This window comes from Pyrgilauda ruficollis, unplaced genomic scaffold, assembly GCF_017590135.1.
Source record: "Pyrgilauda ruficollis isolate IOZ18807 unplaced genomic scaffold, ASM1759013v1 scaffold87, whole genome shotgun sequence".
Classification (NCBI taxonomy): domain Eukaryota; kingdom Metazoa; phylum Chordata; class Aves; order Passeriformes; family Passeridae; genus Pyrgilauda; species Pyrgilauda ruficollis.
The window spans coordinates 1,982,825-2,007,224 of record NW_024530710.1 but is presented as its reverse complement, the minus strand read 5'-3'; the positions used below and the strand labels follow the sequence as shown (position 1 = coordinate 2,007,224).

The 24,400-nt window shown below is 36.8% G+C and overlaps 1 protein-coding gene across 4 annotated transcripts in view; it reads right to left on the bottom strand.

Annotated features, from left to right (window-relative positions):
- Nucleotides 1–24,400, bottom strand: part of EFR3A (EFR3 homolog A) — a 76,973-nt gene that overhangs the window by 29,195 nt on the left and 23,378 nt on the right. For 3 of the 4 annotated variants that reach the window (XM_041488096.1, XM_041488097.1, XM_041488099.1), the window contains 7 exons: nucleotides 24,226–24,302; nucleotides 22,179–22,306; nucleotides 20,676–20,826; nucleotides 12,038–12,159; nucleotides 9,999–10,148; nucleotides 5,418–5,555; nucleotides 788–866 (listed from right to left, as the gene is read on the bottom strand). In XM_041488096.1, coding sequence (XP_041344030.1) covers nucleotides 788–866; nucleotides 5,418–5,555; nucleotides 9,999–10,148; nucleotides 12,038–12,159; nucleotides 20,676–20,826; nucleotides 22,179–22,306; nucleotides 24,226–24,302 — 845 coding nt within the window. Of the gene's footprint in view, nucleotides 1–787; nucleotides 867–5,417; nucleotides 5,556–9,998; nucleotides 10,149–12,037; nucleotides 12,160–20,675; nucleotides 20,827–22,178; nucleotides 22,307–24,225; nucleotides 24,303–24,400 lie in introns of those variants that run through there. The other variant, XM_041488098.1, reaches the window with a different exon arrangement.

Here is a 24,400-nt window from a genome sequence, read left to right as displayed (position 1 = left end):
AAAAGAGTCTTTTAAAATATCCAGGAATATCTGCAAGCACAGAGGAAGCATGAAGTAGTCCTTCACTCAGCTAACTGCAGTTCAAAGAATTCAGCACCATTGATGTAAATGGTGAGAAAACTCAGCTTTCTCCCACAAACCTGGAATTTTACACTTTAATCTTCTGCTATCTGTGTTTGATGCAATCAAAGAATAATACCTTGAAGTTTACAGCAGACAATCAGAACAGAATGGCTTAAGTTGTGAGAGATCTTAAAGAGCATCTCGTTCCAAGTACCCTGCCATGGGCAGGGACAGCTTCCAGTAGATGGGGATGCCGAAAGCCCCATCCAACCTGTCCTTGAACACTTCCACGGATGGGGCAGCCACAGCTTCCCTGTACAACCTGTTGCAGTGCCTCACTACTCTTCTGGTAAAGAATTTCCTCCTAATATCCAACCTCTACCTTCCCTCCTTCCGCTTAAGGCCACAATACAGGTTGTCCTCTATTAAAAATCCTCAGCACAACAGATGCATGTGAAGTTGGTCTCTTGGGTTGGAAAATCAGCACAGCTGTATTGGCATGGAAAAATAACCAACCGGAAATTTCTTTGTCAAGCACCATGCCACACCAGCACCCTGCTCCTTGTTCTGGAGAAGGACCACCCCACTACCTTCCCTCGAATCTTGTGGATTCTTTGACTTCATCTACTGTCTACCATTAGCATGGTGAGATAAGCACTGAAACCTCTCTCATGTGCTTGAAACATGTACGCAAGGAAAAACAAAATCCAGGAGAAAATCCTACCTGTATAGAATACATAATAATTTTAAAGCAGGAAACAGCAAATTCATTAGGATCCCATAGTCTGTGATGGTCTAAATGCCTGTAAGCAAAAAGTAAGACATAATGAAATAATCACAATCTACAGATATAATAATTGGTATCTTACGAATTTTCTCAAAATTCACCTCAAAGGGATTATTTAGTAACATAAAACTTCTACACAGTGACTTATGAACCAGATGAGAAAATCAGAATTTCAGAAAAGCCCTTGTTTTCTAATTTAGGATATGACCATAAAACATTTGGCTGAAAAGAAATTCCTGTTCTGGAAATTTAAGGAACCCAGTTACACCAAACGTATATAGTTAAGAAGACACTGTTTCCACACAGGGCGCTGGGACATTAGATGCTTATTTACATGAAAGGGATCTGCTGAAGGTTGTAACACCTTGAAAATTTATACTTTACAGAGGACAAATAAGTTGTTTTGAATTACAAGCTGCAAAATAATTAGGGCTGAATGCTCCATCCAGTATAGAAACTCTGAGAAATATTTTTGTTTTCATGGTGGTTTTATAAATAAAATATATGGAACACAAAAAAGAGCTGCTCTTCGTGTGTATATGCCTTTATGCTCTGAAGAATTTCAACATTTACTGCAAGAAAGATCAAAACAAAACCCCAATAAAAATGTGTCAGTTTCCTCTTTAAATGGAATAGGAACCACAAATGAGAAAAAATTTATCAGTGTTTTAAGCAAATACAAAAAATTCTGCTTAAGCAGAAATGCTGAAAGCTATGAATAGGGCACACAGATTTTTGCAAATAAGAGATCTGTGACCCTGAAAAAGCATTAAAAAAATAACTGTGTTTTTTTCACTCTAGAAGATTGAAGAAAAGGTAACTTTGGATGCATTTTAATTTGTATGATTTAGGTTTTAAAAAAATCAAAACAAATCCACAAACAAATTCACCAGTGAACATTAAATATGCCAAATCAACAAAAAAACTTAGTAAGTTCTCTTCCTAAACAGGTATTGCAGCTACAGAATCATTACTGCTCTCCCTTTTCTCAAAGAACTTAAGAAACACTTAAAGCTGCTTGAAACAACAAACTGAAAAGCTCTGGAGGTGAAAGAAGCCAGCACTGTGAAGACAGGAGGACTGGCTGGATGCTGTAACTTACTCTGTCTACAGTCTGGAGATCTCAATTCTCTCACTGGGCAGCTGCTCCCAGCCCAGTCACCCACACACACTGGTCTCCTTCAAGGCTGATTAAACCAGATGACACAAAGCATCTCCTATACCCTAAATTATCTTATACTCCATTCCAGAAATTTAAAAAAAAAAGTTCTTCCATTTTGACACATCACATACCTTTAAGGGAAATCCCTACAGGAAAGAATGTCAGGAATTTTAAAGGTATTTGCCTGCCAAGATAACAGCAGATTTACATCACTAAATATCCAACTTGAGTACCTACTGGGAATAGCTGCTTTTCTTGTGCACAGGTATCATGAAATGGAAAGTCATAGTCTCCAGTATCTTCTCCTGATTGGAACTGATCCTTTAATCTTTCAGGGCATTGTGTTCTCTGTTATCCTTGACAGTTCCTATTCATCTGCCCCAAAGATCTATTCAGGCAGATTATGGTCAACTGCATCCCATATCAGGTTAACAAACAAACAAAAAAATCCTCTCTAAACAAGACAGTTTTGTATTGCCAGAAAGGCCAAGTATTAGGTGCTGCAGGTAGATGAACTGCTGGGAAGACAGCAGGGGGAAGATGACAGACTTGGCTAATGCTTTGTGTAACAGCTCAGTGGGCAGCATACTTTGTATATTGGAATTTTCCTAAGGACAGCAGGATTAGATTCCTGTAGGTGACGTATTTTACTGACTGTAACAAGTATATTCAATGTACTTTTGCTTTTGCAAAAGACAGTAAAGAGTATTTTTAGTATGGTGCATTTACTTCAGTTAAAATCAAGTCACACCTTAAATACTTTTTTTTTTTTCAAATTACATTTCTTTCCATAAAGAATATCTACTGAAGATTGCAAAACATTCTATTGCTGGATTAACACATGCCAAACTCTGCCTTCCATTGAGATCTGCTGCACATATGTAGCAAAAGTGAACAATTATTGTCTCTCAATTTCAAAGGAACAGCAGAACCAACAATGCAAGTTTCTGGGGAGGGAGACACTAATGATCCCTACCCGCTTTCTGAGTGCCACACATGCAAATAATCTTTAAAGTAATAATGAAAAATTTGTACCAAGGATCAGAAAGCATAAGTGAGTCATGCATTTATGGGGATATATAAAATATTCTGCTCATGAATCATGTTTGTTGAAAGAATATTGAACACCAGTCTGTTAATAATCCAAACCCCTCCACACGTGATGTGATAACTGACAAGAATGGAAATGCAGTTGTTACACTTGGGAAATTTCACTAGATTTCTGGATCTCTCTGAATCTGTCTAATCTATTCACCATTGCAAATCCATGCTAAGTATGTCTCAATAGCTTCTGACTGTTGACACAACACAAAAAATTTTTCAGGTAATATTCATGTAATGTTTTTTGACTTTCATTAAGCAATTAGTGGGACTGATCTGTAAAATTTTATTGCAAATTATTATTTGAGAGTTTCTAGCTACTGCATGTAGACATAACCAGAGATTTTCTGCCTAAGGCAAGGAGAATTCATGTAAATCCAAACCTATACCAGGAGACTGACTTCAGATTTCTACTATATTCATTATATTTAAGCCCCTCAATCACTGAATAAACCCTGCCTCATGATGTAAGCAGCACTGGTCTCTCAGTTTTGCAAAGAAGTGGCAGCATGTTGCCTGATATTACAGCGTCACATGAAGCAAGCCTTCAGCTGGGGAACTGAACCCCAACTTCACGTTAGCATTGTAATAAGAGGCCCTCCTATCTCTATTTCCAAAGTTTCCTTAAAACCTGTGAAAAAGCTGAACATTGTTAGAAGAAACTGTTTTCTAATCAGAAGCTAAATCAGGTTTTTCAATCCAATAAAGTGCAATAGACTATCTCAAACTTTAACTGTTCTGTCATTCACAAAGTGAAGCTGATGAGATAGAGCACTCCCTTTTTGTTTAGGAAAAACAGCTTGAAATTGCATTTTCTGCATCTCTTGTTCTTCAAAAATACTAAACCTTTACAGCAGTCATTTCTAAAAAGCCACATTTGGCAATTTGTCCTCAAAGTGGAACACAAAAATGGTGACTACAAAGACTCTCTATTCATAGAGGAGATAACATTCTGAGTAACTGGTCATTATCTACTCATTTCAGTGCATAAATGCAGCATGTGGCATGCTGAGATGCACACAGACCAACTGGCTCCTTACAGCCATAACATGTAAGAAAGGAAAATAGGCTGGAAATAAGCTTTAGAGACATAGGTTTTAGATCAGCCACAGGAAAAGCAGCTATGACTCCTCAAATCTCAAACCAAGCACTACCTCTAGTCTGTGGAATCAGGAATTATTCGTAGGAAATTTCCCTGATACTAAAATGGTTCAAAAGACTCCAGCCACCTCAAATGATGATAAAGTTTTGAGATAAACCCACTAAAAGAATTCAGAAGTGGTCAGAAAGCAGCTGCAGTATAGTACCAAGTAGTCCATCCAGACTGTGTAGTAATGAGGGGTTCACTGTGATCATAGATATTCTGGAGGAATGCAAATTTTAAATGTAGGAAGGAATGAATGTTTTTTTTTAATATAACACTCAACTTTGCAACAGCAGCTCCTCTCAGAGTGGTATAACAGATACATACAGAAAGTAAGGGAATGGTACAGTTTTGTAGCCAATGTTTTTCAGGATAAACAAGGGGTTACAACAGTTTTCTGCCTTCAACACCAACCCTATCTTTTTCTTGTTAACATTCGTAACTTGAAAATGGCTTTTGATAGCCTGAAGGTCTTTCAGTGTATAAAGAAAATACTTAATCTTCGTGGGAAGAACTAGGCCATCTAAGAGAACATATTCCTGTACCTGGGATGTACCTTGAAAAATCTACAAGAAGAAGCAAGCAGGTCTCCTCATCACCAGGAAAAGAGGGTTTGAAAGTGGTATCACCAAGTGTTAATACAAGAGGTATAGTTTGCACTGTGTTTTTGTGCATAACGTGCAACTGGGTGCATATCTGCCACTCACTCCTAAATGAGCTGCTAAAGATATTAATCAAAGAATATCAAAACAGGTCCTGGAAGAAAATGGCAGGAAAACATAAATTGTAACTTTATGGGGCACTGTATTCCTTTGTGCTACTTGCACTTTACTTAGTTTGTCTCTCCACTTATTGTGACACTCATCTAGCCTGGACAAAGTTTCACATCGGAAAAAAAAAGGCCGTCTGAAGCAACAACTCATGTAAATTATTGTATTTTGCCTGCAAAAATCAGCAAAGCAGGACATGGATTCCTCCGTAACTGCCTTCAAGTTTATAGACAGAGGAGAGAGAAGAGGAGAGACTAAAAGAGAGGCAATTTTTTTAAGAAATTGTGAATGGAAACCTTTGAGCTGAAAAGTAGAAAAAAATTTAATGCAACAGAATTGAGGATGAAATAAAGAAAACCTCTTAAGACCTTCCACAAATTTTCAACTTACGCAAAAACTGGTCTGACAGCATTATTCATATTTCCATAGGTTGCTCGTCCCAGTAGCTCCCTGAAACAATTCTCAGCCAGCACAGAAGGATTTTCTTCTTTCACTCCTACTGTAGGAGAGGATGGGGGGCCTATTCTGCTGAAATAAGACAAAATGCATTGATTATATTACTGACTAATGTTCACCTTTTCTTTACTGTATCCACCCTTGGTATTAAAACATTCACAAGTCACAATCTTGAACTAGGCAAGAACTGCATTTCAAATATGCATCAAACCAGAATTCTGAATAATGTATTTTATTCTCTTATAGCAAGACCTTAGATCATCATCTGTTCACTCAGTACTGACCACTGTATTAGTAAATATTTCTATGGCGAACACAAAAGCTGCTAATATTCAGTTAACTTGTTACCTACCACATTTTGATAAAACACTATGTATTGCTAACAATCAACAAAGCCTGTGAAACCACTAAAAAAATTTAGACAGAATCTTAGTAATATTGCTCAGATTAATGATCTCATTCACCTGCCCACTACTGAATCCATACTGTGTGGGTGAGCATTAAATGAAACTCCAATACTTCTGCACAAAGAGATGGCTTGTGAGTTGAAAAAAAAAGTCCGAGTGAACTGATTAGAACATTATCACCCCCACAGTTACCTCTAAATAGACAGTGTAGAAGTTGGTCATCCTCTACCTGAGTGTCTTCCAGCATTACTACGGACAGGGCACTGCTGAGCCCCTCCCTGTGGGCACCGTGGTGAACACAGGTTTCAGAAAGGAAGCAAACAGCTCCCCCTGAGGTACCTCCATTATTTACCAAGAGTAACTGGACCTACAAGTGGCAACCCTTTTTTAACTCTCACAAAATACATTATAGGAACTTAAGTGAGGATTCATTCATTTTAAAGATGCATAACATTATGCATCTTTAATTTCAGACTGCAGAAACCAGTACGCTAAACCCTTACACATAATTTCAGTTCTGCAGTGCAAGCTTGTGTGTTAAAATACATTTGAAAGTGTCAACCAAGAGCATTCAGTTTACTTAAGCACCATAAAAGCTTTAGAGCATTATAGAAAGCATTATTTCAATTATGGCAAATTGAAATATCAGTAGTCAAATTAACATGTTAACATCATAGCTGTAAGACATCTTTTGATGGCAGAAGATTTTCTAGTGTTTCAATACTACTGAAATCTAAAATTTGCCATATGAAAATCCTGTTGCCTCTGGAAACATCAGTGTTTCAGGAGTTACCACAACAATGCTAGACTGACAGATTTTAATAACAGAAAAGCCTCAGGAACCCTGTTAGATAAGGAGAAATATTTTTACAAGAGCAGCATGATTAGGATTTTAAAAGGTATGACAATTTGTATATAATCCACCATGAGTACCACAAAACTCCAGCTTTATCAGCTGCTGTGCCACCCATCCTCCCTTTTTTTCCTTCCCCTGTACTGCCCAGACTCTGATCTAGGGAGATGGGCACCCTTCTCAGCACAGAGAAAGTACAAGAGATAGTGCAGGACTGCCATTTCAATTGCTGTTTTGACACAGATTCCCTAAAATACAACAGCATTGCAAAGGTGGGTGTGTGGGGAGGGAAGACGAAAGCAGAAAGCACAGCACTCAGAGCTTAGCCTGTCTGAAAGAATTCCAGTTAAAATGAAGTAAAATAAGTTATGTTTTAAGTGCTTGTATATGCAAACCTACAGAAGGTGACTTCTCAGCACTGCTTGGGAGTCTTTTTTTAGATGAATCTTGCTAGTATAAAATGTTACTCTTTGACTGCATCAAAATGTCTAAAATTATCCCGTGTTATCTGTGGGAGTAACATTTAATTTGAACTTTAACAGCAGGTACCTCAAGGCATTTCTCAGTAAGCATTCCTTGGCATTGCAGATAATAGACAATGAATATTGAATACTCTCTGGTTTTATAGGAAAGCTTTGTACAGCCTCTTAAGTTTTTAGATTCAAAGGAGTATCTCATACATTTTGTTTCACTGACTTAGTTTTTACAGAAATATCAGAAAACCTCTGAGAAATCCAATTGGAACACTTAAGAAAAAAAACAGTAATATTCCTCTGCACCTAAACCTTCTGTACTACCACAAGAGGGCTGAAAATGTGCTTTACAATGAAATGGGCAAGGATAACTCCCTTTAGCTGCTCTACTGGCTTTTTTGTGAGTAATCTCTATCAGAAGTGGCAACAAGGAACTGGAAGGAGGATGTGTTGAAGTACAGCAGTTACCATAGCAAACACCTAATCAGAGACTTAAACTACCTCACAGTAACCAAGCAACTTCAGCATGAGACTTCTTAAATGCCAAAAACCCAGGACTGGCCAAAGATATGACAGGACTGTAAGTAAGACTTAACCACCACTTTTGAGCAGAGTAGGCACAGGAATGTTTGACTATGATTCACACACCCTGAGAAAAAAATAAATCTAACTTTCCTCTAAAACAGAATTTGTGTGAACATTACAGATGTATCAGAAGGATTTGAAGTCAAGTTTACATTAAGTGCTAGTGTCCCTCTGCCTGAAATAAGGCTGGCAGGTTTAGCTCCACAGTCATGAAGAATATGTCACAAAGTAAGGGAATTACTCATTTCATACATCCCTTCCCTATTTTGGAGATGCACAGAAATAGATATACACATAACAATGTCTGATAGGCACGTAACTAGAATGTGCACTCAGATATGTGAACAAATAATTACATCCACAAATAAAATTATATTTTTAAAATGTTACTTAAATAGGAAATTCTTAAGTCCAAGAAGTGTCTCATCTTGTATGTATTCAAAAGAATCTTGAATTAAACTGTGAAGTTCCACAAGCTAACTGACTCCCAAGGTAAGTACCTACACCTACTTCAGCTTTAACCAAAAATGTTTTTTTCTTCTATGAATTTAAGTTGGGGATATTTTCTGGAATTTCTGCTCTTTCTCATATAATGCTTTGACTCCATCTGCCAGAACAATATGCTTCTTACTCCTACTCTTCAAGATGTCTCTGTGCTCCACAAATAAAATAAAATGAGAAATTGTCTATAACATCATTTAAGACCAGCAGGTAACAATTTACGAACACTGTTTTCAGCTTTTCTGTCATATGCACATCATAAAAGGCCCTTACTTACCAATTGGAAAATCATTAGTCTTTTTTTTTTTCATGTTCAATAGGACAAGTTTCAAGCACAAAAGTTCAGAAATATAAGTTGCTTTTTGACAGATTTGTTTTTCTACCACTACTATTGCCTTGCTCCACAGATGATAAAAATCATTCCAGCAATACATATAAACTGATCCACTTTAAGCAGCTAATCCAAATCCTACTTCAGTCCATTTTTCCATCAGTAGTTAATTTACTTCTGCTATGAAAAGGAAAGTGTATGCCCAAGGGCACCTTAAAGAGTACCAAAGGAAAGGGCCCACCTGCAGCTAGAAGCCCTTTAAGAGTAAACAAAGGCAAACCAGGCTCTCCTTGCTCAAAGAGCAGCTTCAGAAACCTTTCTCTCTTACTCAGTTCACTCTTCAGATGTAAAATTCAAGTGGATATTTCTGTAAATATTGTGTGGGCCCTCAGTTATATGCAGTAAATAGATAAGGCATGGACAGACAGACAACTATAGATTTTAGCTATTTGGTCTGAAAATTTGTTTTAGAGATGAGACAGGTACTGGCAGTCAGAAATAACACAACAAAAACAAAGCTGAGGAATTGAAAAATAAATGCCACAACTCAAACTAAAAAAGAGAAACTGAGAGATCTAGAAAGCTGAGTGAAAGCACGAAAAGCTCGTTGTTATAGGAAGGCTGCTAAGCCTCTTAGCAGGCAAGTTTTGAAGCAGCCAGAATTGAACATGGAATTAATATTTCATTTGCTTGCACTGCTGAAGCTCATTTCATGGAAATTTCCCAGTGCTACCAATAAATGGTTTTTACACCTACACAGTGTTTAAACAGGGACCAAAAAAAATGACTTTTCAATTGTAAGGTGACTGGCATCACCTCAACCTTAATTGTCACAGACACCTTTTTGAATGTGTTTTTGCAAATGTGGCAAGTAATATGCCTAGGAGTCACTGAAAGCAAAAAGAGAAGGTGATCTACATATAAATAAAACTTTAATTCAGTACTCTAAGTACTGTTTCAGCCAGGACAAGCAGTTCTTACTAATGGCTAAAGGAATTAAAACCTCAATTTCTAACAAATCTAAGTTGCAAAATCATTTGAGTCACCTAAAAGCCTTTGCTTACTCATCTCTGCACCTGATCCACTAAAACACAGAGTTTTAGTGGAGTCAAAATATGGATATATAATTTCTAGAATAACTTTTAGTCCAACAGAATCTTGAACAAGTGAATAAATGTGGTTGAAAAGATTTTAAGACAAGAAACATTAAGAACCATTACACAAACCTATAGTAACAATTGCAAGGAGCCTCAGCAAGTAAAGGTGAGTTGTTGCTTCCACTGAAAAGAAAAGGGATATCCATCATAAAAATTTAGCCTAGAGATTGCTTAAAAAAACCACGCCAGTGGCAAGGAATACACTTACCTGTCAATATCTTCTATTTTCTGCATGTTGAACAGCAGTGATGGCACTATCTTGTCCATGTGCTGAGGTTCCCATATAGTTGCTCGAAGCTCATCATTAACTGCTTTTCGGACCACTCCCTGAATGCCCCTGATTCCAGCAATTCGGATCCTGAGGAAGGAAAAGAGGAGTTACTGAAGCTGAGCAACACAGCACTTCCCAGCAGGGCTCTGGCAGCAGTAATTAAGTACTGTGGAATTCCAGTAGGTTTTCACAAGCAGCAGCTGGGAAAACTGGCCAACCATTAAGATTGTCCATGCTTTCTTTGAACACCTTTAAAGCCAGTAAGGAAACTGACAAAACAAACAACTGAACAGAAGATGGCCTGTAAGGATAAAGCTGGCACTGCTCAACGAAGACTCAAACTTTGTGCATCACCTCTGACAAAAGTTCCCTGGATAAAACCCACCAACTCTACCCAATCAACCATCCATCAGCTAAAACTTCACACAATCTCAGCCTATTCCAGAGCTGAAGAAAAATGGGAAGCTACCACAACACAGCTGAAGAGCACAGCCATGTGACTGTCCCATTAGAAGTTGTAATTAAGGCTAAGGATTAGAAAAGATCTTCAAAGATTTCTGAAAGATTCACAAGATGGAAAGCAAAGGATAATTCTGTCTACTTAAACCTGATGGACAAAAGGAACCACCACTTTAATTCTAAACCATTTGAATGAAATCAACTGAGAACTAATCAATAACAGTGAAATAATAGAAAGAAAAAAAATTACATAAGTTCAAAAAAAGACCTGGTCTAGCTGCTAGCTATTGTCATCATTTTATTCAACAAAAATAGCTTTCAGGATGAACCACCACTTTAATTCTAAACCATTTGAATGAAATCAACTGAGAACTAATCAACAACAATGAAATAATAGAAAGAAACAAAAATTACGTAAGTTCAAAAAAAGACTTGGTCTATCTGCTAGTTATTGTCATCATTTTATTAAACAAAAATAGCTTGCAGGAGAATCTGTGCAATGACATGAATAGCAAAATACTATTTCTTGAAGTGATAATAGCAAATTATCCATTATATAATCTGTGCAATGACATGAATAGCAAAATACTATTTTTTGAAATGATAATAGCAAATTACAATAAATGGTAGGAAGAGAATTTACTTCCTGAAAACAAGCAGAAGCTAGTACAGCTATCAAATGAAATCAGTACAAGACTTAAAATTTTTAATTATTTGTCTTAAAATCCAACCCTCATTTTTTAAATCTTGATTCAGGTATGGACAAAACAAGCCCTTGCTCAGTCAAATTCACTGAATTAAAACATTTCTAAGATGAACTACAAAGGTAACCAAGTTCTGTAAATATTTTTGTTTGGATTTCATTTTGTAAATACCTAAATCTGTAGCTGATTGTATCTTAGCCATTTCTGAATGAAGTTTTGTGCATTCAAGTTGAATACAATTTCATTCTAGATCTTTTGAGATAGTTTGAATAGGGTTACACACAAAGGAGAGAAGAGGGATGTACAAACAAGGAGAAAATTGCTGCTGGGAAGGACACATCCTTCAGGGAGGAGCTGCAGGAAAACAAATTGTGGCACTTATATAAGAATGGGAAAAATAGAATTCCCATTCATGAAGGCTCTTGAGTTTCACACACATGAGCATACTTCAGATCTAAGAAAACACAGTTTTAATGAGTAATTCTCAAACAGCAGCTTAATATATGCTTTTGTTTTTCATATAAGTAGCCTTGTTAATATCTCAAGTAAGTTATGAACTTGTGCATTTACAGTAAAAAGTGGTGCCTTTCTGGAGAAAATCCATACAATCCAACATGCAGTACTAAGGTAAAATAACACCTAAATATCCTAGGAGTTCTAGCTACCTAAGATTTGCAATATTTGATGCTACTCAAAAAGTCAGACTGTCACTTTCTTCTTCAACTAGCCCAATAAACACCTTAATAAAAGCTGTATTACAGACAGTATTCATGTGTCAACAGTTTTCAGTAATTCCTGCTGAATGACACTTACTCATTTTGTATTTCTGGATCGGGGTCGCGGGAATGACACATGGCACTGAACCGCGACACAAAGAAGTCGTAGCGTCTGTGATACGAAGGTGTGTCTTCTTCAATGTTGGCAAATTTGACAAACTGGAAAAATTAAATACATTTTAAAAAGCTGTTAATACCAATTTTCTAAAACAGAATAATGAGTAATAAGCTTAATTTAAGCTTAATTTAACAAGTAACATGAAGTAACTGCATTAAGAACCCACTTTTGACAACACTTTAGAACTTCAGAGAAGAAAAATCTCAATAGGAGGGTTTTCTTTTTAAAGTCTTCCCTCAAGAACTTCATTTAGATAGCTATGGAAGCATGAAACGGTATGAAATGCAACATACTATGCACTATGGAAACATCTAACACTTGAACAGTGAATGATCAACTGGCAGAATCATTTAGGTTGGGAAAGACCCTTAGGATCATCAGGTCCAACCATTTCCCTAACACTGTAAAGTCCACCACTAAAACTTGTTTTACCAGTGAATGATCAACTGGCAGAATCATTTAGGTTGGGAAAGACCCTTAGGATCATCAGGTCCAACCATAACACTGTCAAGTCCACCACTAAAATTTGTTTTAGAGAACTCCAGGGATGGTGACTCAGCCACTTCCCCAGGCAGCCTGCTCCAACGGTGGTAACTCCTTCAGAGATGAAATTTTCCCTAATATCGAGTCTAAACCTCCCTTGATGCAACTTGAGGCCATTTCCTTTTGTCCTATCTCTTTCAGCTTGGGAGGAGAGCCTGACACCCACCCTGCTACACCCTCTCTCAGGCAGCTGTAGAGAGCAGCCCGAGCAATCAAACACAAATCTGTCACTACCAGGTTACCTAGCAACATTCTGATGTACCAAAATTCAAGGGAAATAAACTTGGAGGCATTCTGTCAATTCTGTCTAGACAGAAGAGAAAAAGGAGGAGTCGGGGAATTATAATCCAGTCAACTCTAGTCCATTCACAGAAAAACACTTGAAAAAAATGCCAATTTGCCAACATCTACAAAGTCTCAAAAGGGTAAGTAACAGTCAACTTGGATTTGTCAAGAACAAATCACATCAATCCATCTTATTCCTATGACAAGTAAATAACTTTTGTGAATCCAGATGAAGCAGCATCTGTCAAAACTTCAGTGATGCTGTTGACAAAAAATACACAAAATTCTCAAAGGAAAGCTAGAAAAACACTGTCAAAAGAACACTCCCCATAAGAGAGATGTACAACAGTTTGGAAAAAAATAAGGAAACACTTGTAAATCATGACAGTACAAAAATATGATTTGAGCTTCACTAGAGACTTAGATGAGCAGACTGGGCTCATCAAATTTGCAAAGAACACTAAGCTGGCCAGAGCTGCAGGCACACTTGATGCCTGGTTTTTGAACAATTGGAAATAGGGCCTGAAAAACCTAGGAAGCAATTTGGGAATGGTTATTGCAAAACAGCATTTTAGCCAGAAACAGCTGAATGAAGAAAAGGAACTTAGTCAATGCCAATATGATGGCATGGAAAACAGAACAATACTAAGATACATCTGCATTACTCATGGCACCTATGAAGAAACTTTTGCTATCTAATTGGGCCAAATAAGCCCTTAAATGAAGTGGTGCATCCAGCTGAAACATCACAGACTGAAATGGTGACTAACTGATAGAGTTCTCAAATTATTCAAGAGATGGACAAAGCTTTAGATAAACATCTGTAAAAGAACAAAATACACCAAATTACCTAAACTACAGCTGCCTAAAAAGTATCAGTCTTAAAAGGAACAGAAGACAGCTAAAAAACCAGAATAAATAGTTTTCTTTGTCCAATGGTAATAAGCAAATCAATAAAAGGCTTATATTGAAGCAAAGCCTAAGTTAGCCATTAAAACCTCTCCTTTCTAAAGTGAGCAGACTGCCTAAAGACATTTTGGATTCTCCATCACAGACAGTTCTAAGAACAGACTACAGAGGGAAATAAAAAGCAAAACAAAACACTGTCAGGAAAGGTCGAACACCGCACTGGTTCTGCCCTGAAGCAGAGTGATGTTCCATTAAGATCCTTCTGCTTTTACTCACACCATTTTTATCAATTCCTAAGCACAGGCTGAGGCATTTCCTTTGTATTTTTCATGATGTAAAACCTGCTTTCATCAGCATGTTACCCACAGACATCCAGACAAGCCCAAAGCATTTTAGCATAACCTACAGCACGCTGATTTGTGGAGGGTTTGAGGTTTTCAAAGCTGTGTATTTCAGAAAAAAAAAAAAACCCAACCATTTTTTTCTACTCTTTTGTTTAGTCTTTTTTTCTGTTTTAGCTAGAACAGTTATCCCTTTCAGCTGCACTACCAGTTCACCCTCTAAAAGCTACAGGAACAGCTGAAAATTATGTAGTTCATACATTCATAGTACATTCTCAGCTGTTACTGAAAATGGAACAAAATTGTATAGTACAAGTCCGTTTTACAAGTCCTTCTGTTAGGAATATACTGTATTTCAGGTGGTAAAAAAGTGACAGAAGGTAAAATCTCATTCTGTATGGTCCACTGCCACAGACTGAAAGATGACCTACAAACAGCACCCATGTTTTCCCCAATAGAGTGAGTTATAAAAATGATAATTTCTTTCTCAAGAGATCCTGGCCAATGCTTCATATGTACTGTGGCTCCCTAGTTTTGGAATTGTTACTAGCAAAACAGACATAGATTTTTTTTTTTCAGACAAGAATTTCATTAGTTCTTACATCTCAATAAGGTACAAAGGCCAAGGATTTATTAAATCCCCAAACAATATTATCTTAATATTTTCCAGACATTCAAGTGCTCAAGTCTACAAATGATTCACCCAGAAAACCTCCATAAAAGCATGGAAAATAATGGAAACAAAGTCTGAAGAAGAGCATTGTGGGGAGTGGCTGTGAGAATGAGAATAGTAATTCATGTTGCATTTAGTGTCAGCCTTTAATATTATTATTATCTGAAGTACTGATTATTTGATTGACAGGATTTCCTAACAGGTATTAATCTCTCTTAATACACTCTAATAAATGTTTTGCTAACAGAAAGATTTATTGTACCAAGAAACTGCTTTGTAAGAACAAATGATGAATTTAGGCCAAGCAAGTGTCAGGGACTCCCTTGTTCTGAGTACCTCTCCTGTATCAGGGGGGCAGTTTTGCAGCAGGGACACAAATACATGGAAGTCACACCTTTCAAAACAGCATGCAGAGTAAGAGATCCAGAAAGGGCAAAGGTTTTTTATGTCCTCATGTGTATAACAAAACAATTTCACCCACTGAACATACAGCATTTCTGAAGCACAATCCAGGATTAGCATTCAGATGACTGAGCATTTAGGCCACAGGAAAGCTGTCTGTGGTAACAATTTTGAGCTGTGCACTGTCATCCAGTAAAATGTAAAATTCCATTCCATCATAGAAACTTTAAGGTTTTTACAGTAGACATCAGTCTGTACTTTGCAGTGGTGGTGGTGTTATTGCTGTTAAAGAATATTTTACTCGTAAGCACATATTTTCAAACAAACTTCAAATATAACAATTATTCAACCTGAAAAGGGATAAAACACTTATGAAAGTCCAAGCACTTGCCTAGGAATTATTTGCAAAGCTTTTGTAGATGTAAACATTTGGTCACAGTGAATGCTTTCAAGCATCCCATGGTAAACTTATGGAAGTTTTACCAGTATAAGCATCTTCTATATTTTATAATACAGAAGGTACAGAAAGGAACTTACATTAGTAGTAACTTACTTCCATTTATTTTGAAACCAATAAAATTCAATCAGTGTAAAAACACATAAATCTGTCACAAAGTAAAGAAAAAATGTATTATTTATTCAGAAGATGTTTGTTCCAGACTGAGTAGAGAAATTTGGATCATATTACCTGGAAAGAGAGATCATGTAAACCCTGTAAGTAAATCCTAGAAGTTCTCAAGGACAAAATTTCTTCTACGCATTTATGCTGTTTTATCACTATTATGTAGCAAGTACATTAGGAGAAAAATCATAACTTTTAATGGTCCCTGGATGTCTTTAAAGAAGGTCAGTTTTATTCAAGAATGATCATCATGCATCATATTTGAGTTATGTTACTTAAAGTGTCTCCCTATAAGAATACTAGGCTTGACCCGAGAATTATTTTTTTCATATCTGAGCTCCCCAACCTGTCTTCTGCAGCCTGCAATTTTCTCTTGTTTCAAACACAGAAAGACAGTGCTGATATTGGCAGTTACCATTTTTCACAGGCCAAGGTACTGTATTTCATTATTATGAAAGTGTCACATGGGAAGTCATGATCTCCTATAAATGTAAGACTCTTACAAACCACACAGCACAGCCTTAACGAGAAGTGTGACCTTTCTGTATGCACTACAACAAACAAATGCCAGAAGGACAACACTTCAATTTTCCTAAAGAGAAAAGCTTCAAACACTGGATACATTAACTTTACAAAGACAGTATGAAAATGATCACAAGGTTCTCAGCAATGAAAACTGGTGATTTAGTTTATTTATTAATACCTGGTCACCTGACACTTTCAGTTTTATTGGAATAGGATGGATAATTTCACATTCTATTTTAGTTTGTGCCCCTTGGATAAAAATTCTCCTGAGCACCACATGTACAGTTGTGTAACAAAATCAGCAATGGAATGTTGGCTTACAGGGTCACAGTAGTGTGGCCATGGAACTGCAAAACCAGAGAGCACAAATACCAGTGGGGGAAGCAATACTTAACTTTGAGTGACCCTAAAGGATTTAATTCTAGCAGATGAAAACACACAGTTTCTAAGATAATTTAATAACCCACAAAATGAGAAAAGAGTGTTTTGTGTTAATCTGTCTCCCTGAGATTTAAATCCTATTAAAAAGACAGAGGAGGCATCCTAGAAAAGGAATTGTTCCATTGTGTATTATATCACTACCAGCACATAATTCTGTATTGGTACATGGAATGAAAGAAGCATCTTGCAATAAGGGTAAGTTTTCATTGCCTATTTCCAGATTAGCAAGCTGCAGACAAGGCAAACAAGTAAGTATCCTGCTGGGAATAAGAATTCTGACATAGCTTAATTTCAAAGTGTTGACATTTTATACTATTTTTACATACATATGCACTTAATTCTGCCCAAACCAACTGCTTTTAAAAGCCAAGACTAACAAATACGAAAGTCTTGTCTCAGGCACTGGTTGATCACTTTTCCACTTGGGAGTCTGTTTATCTTCTTTTAAATTACAAATTATGACAACCATCAATAACAGCCACCTTCTCATACACAGGAAGCTCAACACTGTCACTGATGGGATCATTACTTCACTGCTCCTACAAAGAAACTGCCTTTACAAAAGGAAGAACCCTATCAACTAAAGAAGCTTTTGTGGTACATAATTAAAATGTGGTGATACTGGGTTCCATATATTATCTGCTATTTTTCACATGAAACCCCAATATCTTACTGACAAAATACAAAGAATTCACCCCATCAGCATTCCAAATTAGCTTATAAGGTTTTGTATTTAACTGAGTCTTGTAAATATGGATTAAGATGAAAATTTTACTAAATTATGTATCTAATTTTTCTTGACGAGCTGCCCACTAAAGAAATTTTCTGAACCTTTTTAAAAAACTTTAGAAATAGACATAAACTGGATATAGATTAATAGATATAAACTGGATCTCTTATTCCAAAAAATTTTGACCACAAGGTGAAAGATTTTAAAGCTTGTCACTTCTATCCTAGTAATAAACACTATAGACCTAAGCAATAAATTTAATTCTTTGTACTTGAGCATCGGAGATACTTTACATGGTACTCAGTTACTGAAACTCTACAAGAAAATAAGACAGAGAAATACAGCATTGTCATAAATTTCTAAGGAAAAGCATACTGCAATCAGCCTTCAGATCCTTAACACATAAACCAAGGAGATATCACTTTTTCCCACCACATTTTTTCAGTTTCCTGACCAGCATATGCTATGCTAGCACATGGTCTATAAAAACATCTTCCATGCTAGAAAAAACTATTTTGAACCTCACAGACATTAGCAATTTGAAATTTGGTCTATATAAAAAAATCCCAACACCTATTCATTATATCCACTATTGAATTTTACCATTTTTAAATATCAGCCTTCTATAGATTGATTTACAATTGTATTATTAAAAAAATTAAAAAACAGCTGCTGTAGGAATAAAGCTAACATAATTTATAAATGCAACAAATTAATTATATGTAACCAGAAGATCAGGCCTAAAAATGCATAAATAAAACCCAGTTATTTATTTAAAATAGTCATCTTCAGGTTTGCTTTTCAAAAACAAATGGACTTTTTGCTATAAATTAAATGAAATTTAAATTCCAAAATTAATTTAAGATGACAAACAGCTAAGTAAAAGTTTCATTTTTTCCCCTAAAATATAGGGCACCAAGTAGAGTAAGTTCCACATACAAAACCAAATACCTAGAAGTCACCAAAACACAAGCAGAAGGCAGTGGGAGCTTCAAATCTTTCCAAGCCTTTAAACTACTCAAAGATGTTCTGTACAGAGATTTGCTTCCTTTGAAACCCTTTTAACCAATAACAAGAGTCCCTGCAGCTGAAGCAAAATCTGTGAGGCTGAAAAAACCTTAGAGCTCAAGTAAAGAGTTTTGAATTCTACTTCAAAGACATCACTGCCTTTCTAAATCAATGAAGCTTTGGGTAGAAAATAATCAAAATCTACTTAGAGCCACAGTCATACTCCATATATTTTAAATGTAAGCATACTATAAATTTGTAGGGGCCTTAAACTGAATTTCCTAAAAATACTATGTAAAATTTTCAAAGGTTACCTGACTTTTCACCAGTTTAAAGACATTTACTTCATATACAACCCATTCTTCTCTTCTAGACAATACCAGTTTGCACTCCAAAGCAGTTCATCAGCTAAAGCACATGAAGCATTATTCAGTCACCAGATCGTCTCCTCTTGCTTTTTGGTTTTTGTTTGTTTGTTTATTTCCTTATGGAGGAGAGAAAAAAGGCTGAATATGGCAGTAAACTTTCTTTGTTAATCTAACAAAATTAATTTAAGAACACAGTAAGGCAGTGCCCTTGGTAACAGACAAGCTGTTACCCTTGTTCCTTCTAAGTCAATACAAATAGACTTGTATCCTTTGTCTTCAATAACTCTAGAAAGCACCTAGGGAAATTGGCAGAGTTAGGCTAAAATAAGGTTTTGGAATGCTGTTGAAGAGCCATAAAAATTCTCTCTCCTCACAGAGTTTCTCCTCTCATTTAGAGAAACCTTTTTTTGGTGAGTTTTATAGAAGACAGACACAAATTATCTCCTAATTCAGGAAGTCCATTAATCTCCTTTACTCACAAAAGACTTAGGAACCAACAGGAATATCAAACAGATTACCCTAAGTGGAGTCCTGCTCAGTAACATGCATCTTGAAATGACACATGCCTTGTACATCAGAGTGGAGGCTGGCACTAACCAATGATTTTAAACAACTGGAAAGTGATGCACACTTTGCCATTTGGCAGCCTAGGAAACAAGTTCCAAAGTAACTTCCCTAAAAGGACTTGCCCAGGCATTATTATACAAACAAATCAAAAGAAGTAAGGTAGCCTGGCTCCATGATATTTAAATAAATAAGTAAAATTTTATATGTATAATGAGCTATACATCTCATTATCCTCAGTAAAGCTGCCCTGCTAGTGGGGGAACAAGGGACACTTCTACCCTACATTACAGCAAAACTCTCTTTATTTCACCATAACAAGAAATCCTGCTCTGGGATAATATCAGTTTACTACACTCTCCTGTCTTCCTGAGCTGCAACTCCATTTAATTTCATCAGCTGGGAGCCAAATCCAAAAGCTCAACAGCTTTACTGATTCCACAAAGAAATCCCCCACTGTTAGCAATGGCAATAATTTACATGAAAAGCAAGTACTCAATACTCATATAAAAGCAATAAATCTAAGTGAAAACAGTCCACATTACAATCCTGGAATTTATGAAATTCCAATTTTACCAGCTGGAAAATATAGCAGTCAGAAGTCAAGTATGACAGAGCTATACTCTTGATTGCACCCATCAATCTAATTGGAAAACCAGATCTCTAAATCTTCATTTTGACACGTTTAGTTATGCCCTTCAAGCATAATCATAATGGATCTGAATCCTGAAATATTTAAGCTGATAAAACAGTGAGATTGCAACACTCAAAGCTACTTTTCAGCTAACAAGGATCTTTCCATGTAGCTTCACTGCCAGAAAACAAAACACTGTCTTACCTATATACTGGCTCCAGGAGGACTGCTTAAAGACTCTAAACATGAACTCACAGCACAGCTTTCCCGTTCCTTCCAGAAGTTATTTTTGGAGGGAACGAGCCCACACATCAAAAGAATTTGGGATACTGAAGGGAAACAGTTTATCTGCCTCCAGCTGGTATCTGCTCTGTGTTTAGGCCCAAAGGATACACCCTGCTACAGACGACATCTTTCAATTGATGTCAACTGGCAGACCCTTGAAGACTTCTCAAACTCCTTTCCCAAGGAAAGATTTACTCTGATTTGATTTAGCATCTGAGCTTACTCACAGAATTAGTCCCAAGGACTTGCAGCTTTGGTTCGCCTGATTCCAGAAGTTTGGCCACCATATGAAGGAAACTTTCCACAAATGGTTTTATGCTTTGAGAATGGCAAGCCATTAGAAGTTGGTCCAGTGCCTCCATGGCAATTAAAACATAACTGAAAATTAATTAGAGACAGATAAAGATGTATTGCATTTATCATTAACTCAATTAGTTTTACTTAGGATCTTACCATAAAAAATAGAAAAGAAAGAACGGAAGGTTCATATTTCCCACGGCATAAAAATGACACTTGGGGCTATTTTCTACTTCCATATTTTCTTTATTTTTCTATTTTTTTTGGGAGGAGATGGGGTGGTGTAGGAGGGAGGGAAGTATAGAATTGAGTGTTGGCCATTTACCCTTTCTGTAAAGTTATAAAAACAGCTTTGGATGTCACGAAGGCCAAAAAATGCTGGTCTGTGATGGATGCTGCTTTTCTTTAACAATTCCTGCCCCTTCTTAGACTTAATATTTCTCACTTAAATATTTTATTTAGCCAAAAGGGCTGAAAAGAAAGGTAATGCTGTTTTCCTATATCCTGACTGCCATTCAAGGGTGTATTGGGCTTACATAGCCAGGTTATGTCAGCAAGGGGCTTCAGGGGTGGTTTCTGTCAGAAGCCAGGAGTTGCCCCCATGACAGACACAGCCAGCTCCAAGATCGACCCCCATTTCCCAAACCAGAGCCCCTCAAGGACACTGGAAGTGCCCACAGGTAAGCAGATATCCACAGTGCAGAACATGGAGGACCCCCTGCTGGAGCCTTGAAGGAAACTGGTGCCCACAGAAAGGCCCAGCTGGAACAGGTTTCTGGCAGGCCCCGTGGAGAGCAGCCCATGCAGGAGCTTTTCTGGCAGGACCTGTGATCCCATGGAGGACCCATGCTGGAGCAGCCTGTTCCTGAAGGACTGTACCCTGAGAAAGAAGCCATGCCAGAGCAGTTCTTGAAGGACTGCCTACAAGGACAGACCCAAGGCCAGAGCAGGGTAAGAGTGTGGGGAAGAAGGAGCAGGAGACATAAGATGGTACAAGCTGACCACAGTCCCCAGCCCTAATCTGCACTGCTTGGTGGGGTGGAGGTAATGGACTTGTGAGTGAATTTGAGCCCAGGAAGAAAGATGGCTAGAGGAAAGATGTTTTTAAACTCTACTTTAATTTCTCATTATGCTACTCTGTCATTAATTGGCAATAATTAAATAAATCCTCCCCAGGCTAAGTCACTCAGTTCCACCATCAGGACAAAGAGATCTCCCTGTCCTTATCTCAACCCATGAGCTTTCCATTTTATTTTCTTCTCCATCTGGCTGAGCAGGAGTGAGAGCAGCCGGATGGTGAGCAACTGGCAGTCAGACAAGGATAACTGACCACAAAGGGACTGGGTCTGTCTTGCTTTCCAGACTTGATCAGAACAAACATGATGAAATTCCATGAGTCGTTAGCATCTATTTTTAATGGCTTCTCTCCTTACCCATAGCGATGCCTGGCCACATCCCTGGTCAGTCTCTCTGCCAGGTAAGCCCCAATTCGATCCAGCTTCTCTGGTGCAGAAACTGCATAGAAAGTCAGTTTCTCCATGTCAGCTTTAACAAGACCATCCTAGAAACAGAAATACAAAATAGAAAATTAAAGAGTTCATAGGAAATAAAAAACGTTCCAAGTGTTCTTCCTTTTTTTCTAGTTAACATTTAAAGACCAGAGCCTTACAGATGGAAATAAGCTATTGAAAAAATCCCAAGCTATTGAGCAAAACTGCCATAACCTTAGCTCAAAAATCAGCAACATTAAACAAATAAAATATTTTTAAAGGAAATGAAGTAAAGACCAGAGCCTTACAGATGGAAATAAGCTATTGAAAAAAAACCCCAAACTATTGAGCAAAACTGCCATAACCTTAGCTCAAAAATCAGCAACATTAAACAAATATTTTTAAAGGAAATGAAGCAACTAGCTTGCTCCACCATTTCTTTGAGGGAATGGGTATTCTAAGAGAAGGTATGTAATGAGATATGTTCTATGTTATCCGTTCTAAGAAACACTTCTTTCCTAATAGCAAAATGTAATTTTCTTCTCTTCCCATCCCCCCACCAAGTATATTCAATGCACAATTTTGATAAAATTTACAAACAAGACTGTAGTTTAAATATTTAATATTGTAGTTTAAATGTTTTATTTCTTCAGTGTCAGATCTTTAACAAGGCAGGCCCCCAGGCATCTGAGGGCGAATTGTCAGGTAAAAGATTAAGATATTAGTTCCAACATGAACTATAACATGGATCTGCTCAGATGAGGTTATAATCATAATTATCAGGTAAACAGGATAAGGCTTTTTGTTTTTTTTTTTTTTCCCATGGAAGCGTATAAAAACATTTATTTTCAAATAAATTACTTAAAAGCTTTTAAGACATTCATTACTGATTAATGAACTTTATCAAGCAAATCTTCTGATACCATAGAGAAGGTGTGCAACTCAAGGGAAACATCATGAACTGGCTTGTGTCCTCCACTGACCCAATGAATACTAACCAAAGCAGAGACTAAGAAGTGTCAGCTCAGAGCTACTAAGTCAGATTTAAACTAAAACACTACAGATGTAGCATTTCTAGGTATTTCTACAACTGTATCAAAAACTAGATTAGAACAAATAAAACCATAAAACCATAGGGTTCCATGCATTCAATATACTGTATACACAGAAAACATTTCCTTTAAAGCCAGTATTATGCACTTACATAATACCTGGCACTCAGTAACATCATTTTAAAAAAAGTCAACATACTTTGTAAACATATAAGCCAAATATTATGCAAATACTGACTGTGCTGCTCACTTCTACTATAACAAAAAATATAAAAATTTGGTAACACACTTAAAAAATAGAGCAGCAGAAACATAAGCTCTTGATCACTCTGAACTGTCAAATGATTATGGTAAATAGAAGTTATTTATTTTCACAGAGAGTAAGAGTTAGGCTTTAATATAGCTCCAAGACTGTTACAGTGAAATGAAAAAATAAAATTGTAGATGAGTATCTGGAAAAATTTTTAAAAAACAACAGAAAAACCTTTCTGGGTTACAACAGTCCAGCAGAACTATAAAAATGTTCACAGTCAGTAAGTCAAGAGTTAAAAAATTAAAATCCTGTAGAAAACCAGAAAATGTTCGCACCTGCAACCACAAGAAAGCAAATGTTTGTGGTTCTAAAAAGTGATGAAGTTAAGTGCTACCAATACCTTGTTTAATGAAGTCTCTGTTTCTCTGAGCAAAACATACTAATTTTATTCTTCAGTGTGCATTCTTGCTTTGGAAATGGAATTAGACCAGATGATTTCCATGGATCCCTCTCCAGATAAATTGTTCTACTAACCTCTCTTAAAGCTATTAAGCGCTAAAGCAGAATTTATGGTGAAATGTTAAAAAGAAAAGAAAAAATAAAATTTTTAAAAATTGCTAAAGCACAAGGTATAATCACATATTTTCAAACACCAATCCCTTAAAATGTTAAAGTCATGACTCACTTTTGGATCTTCAGGAAATATGTTGTCTACCAGACGCTTGTAGCGAGGTCGCAGCGCAGCACAGCAGCAGCAAACTCCTGCGGAGAGATTTACCCAACGGGATTTAGGATGCAGTCCTAGGGACTCATTTGAAGGGACAAGCTGACAAGCATGGAGGAAGAAGATAACACTGAAT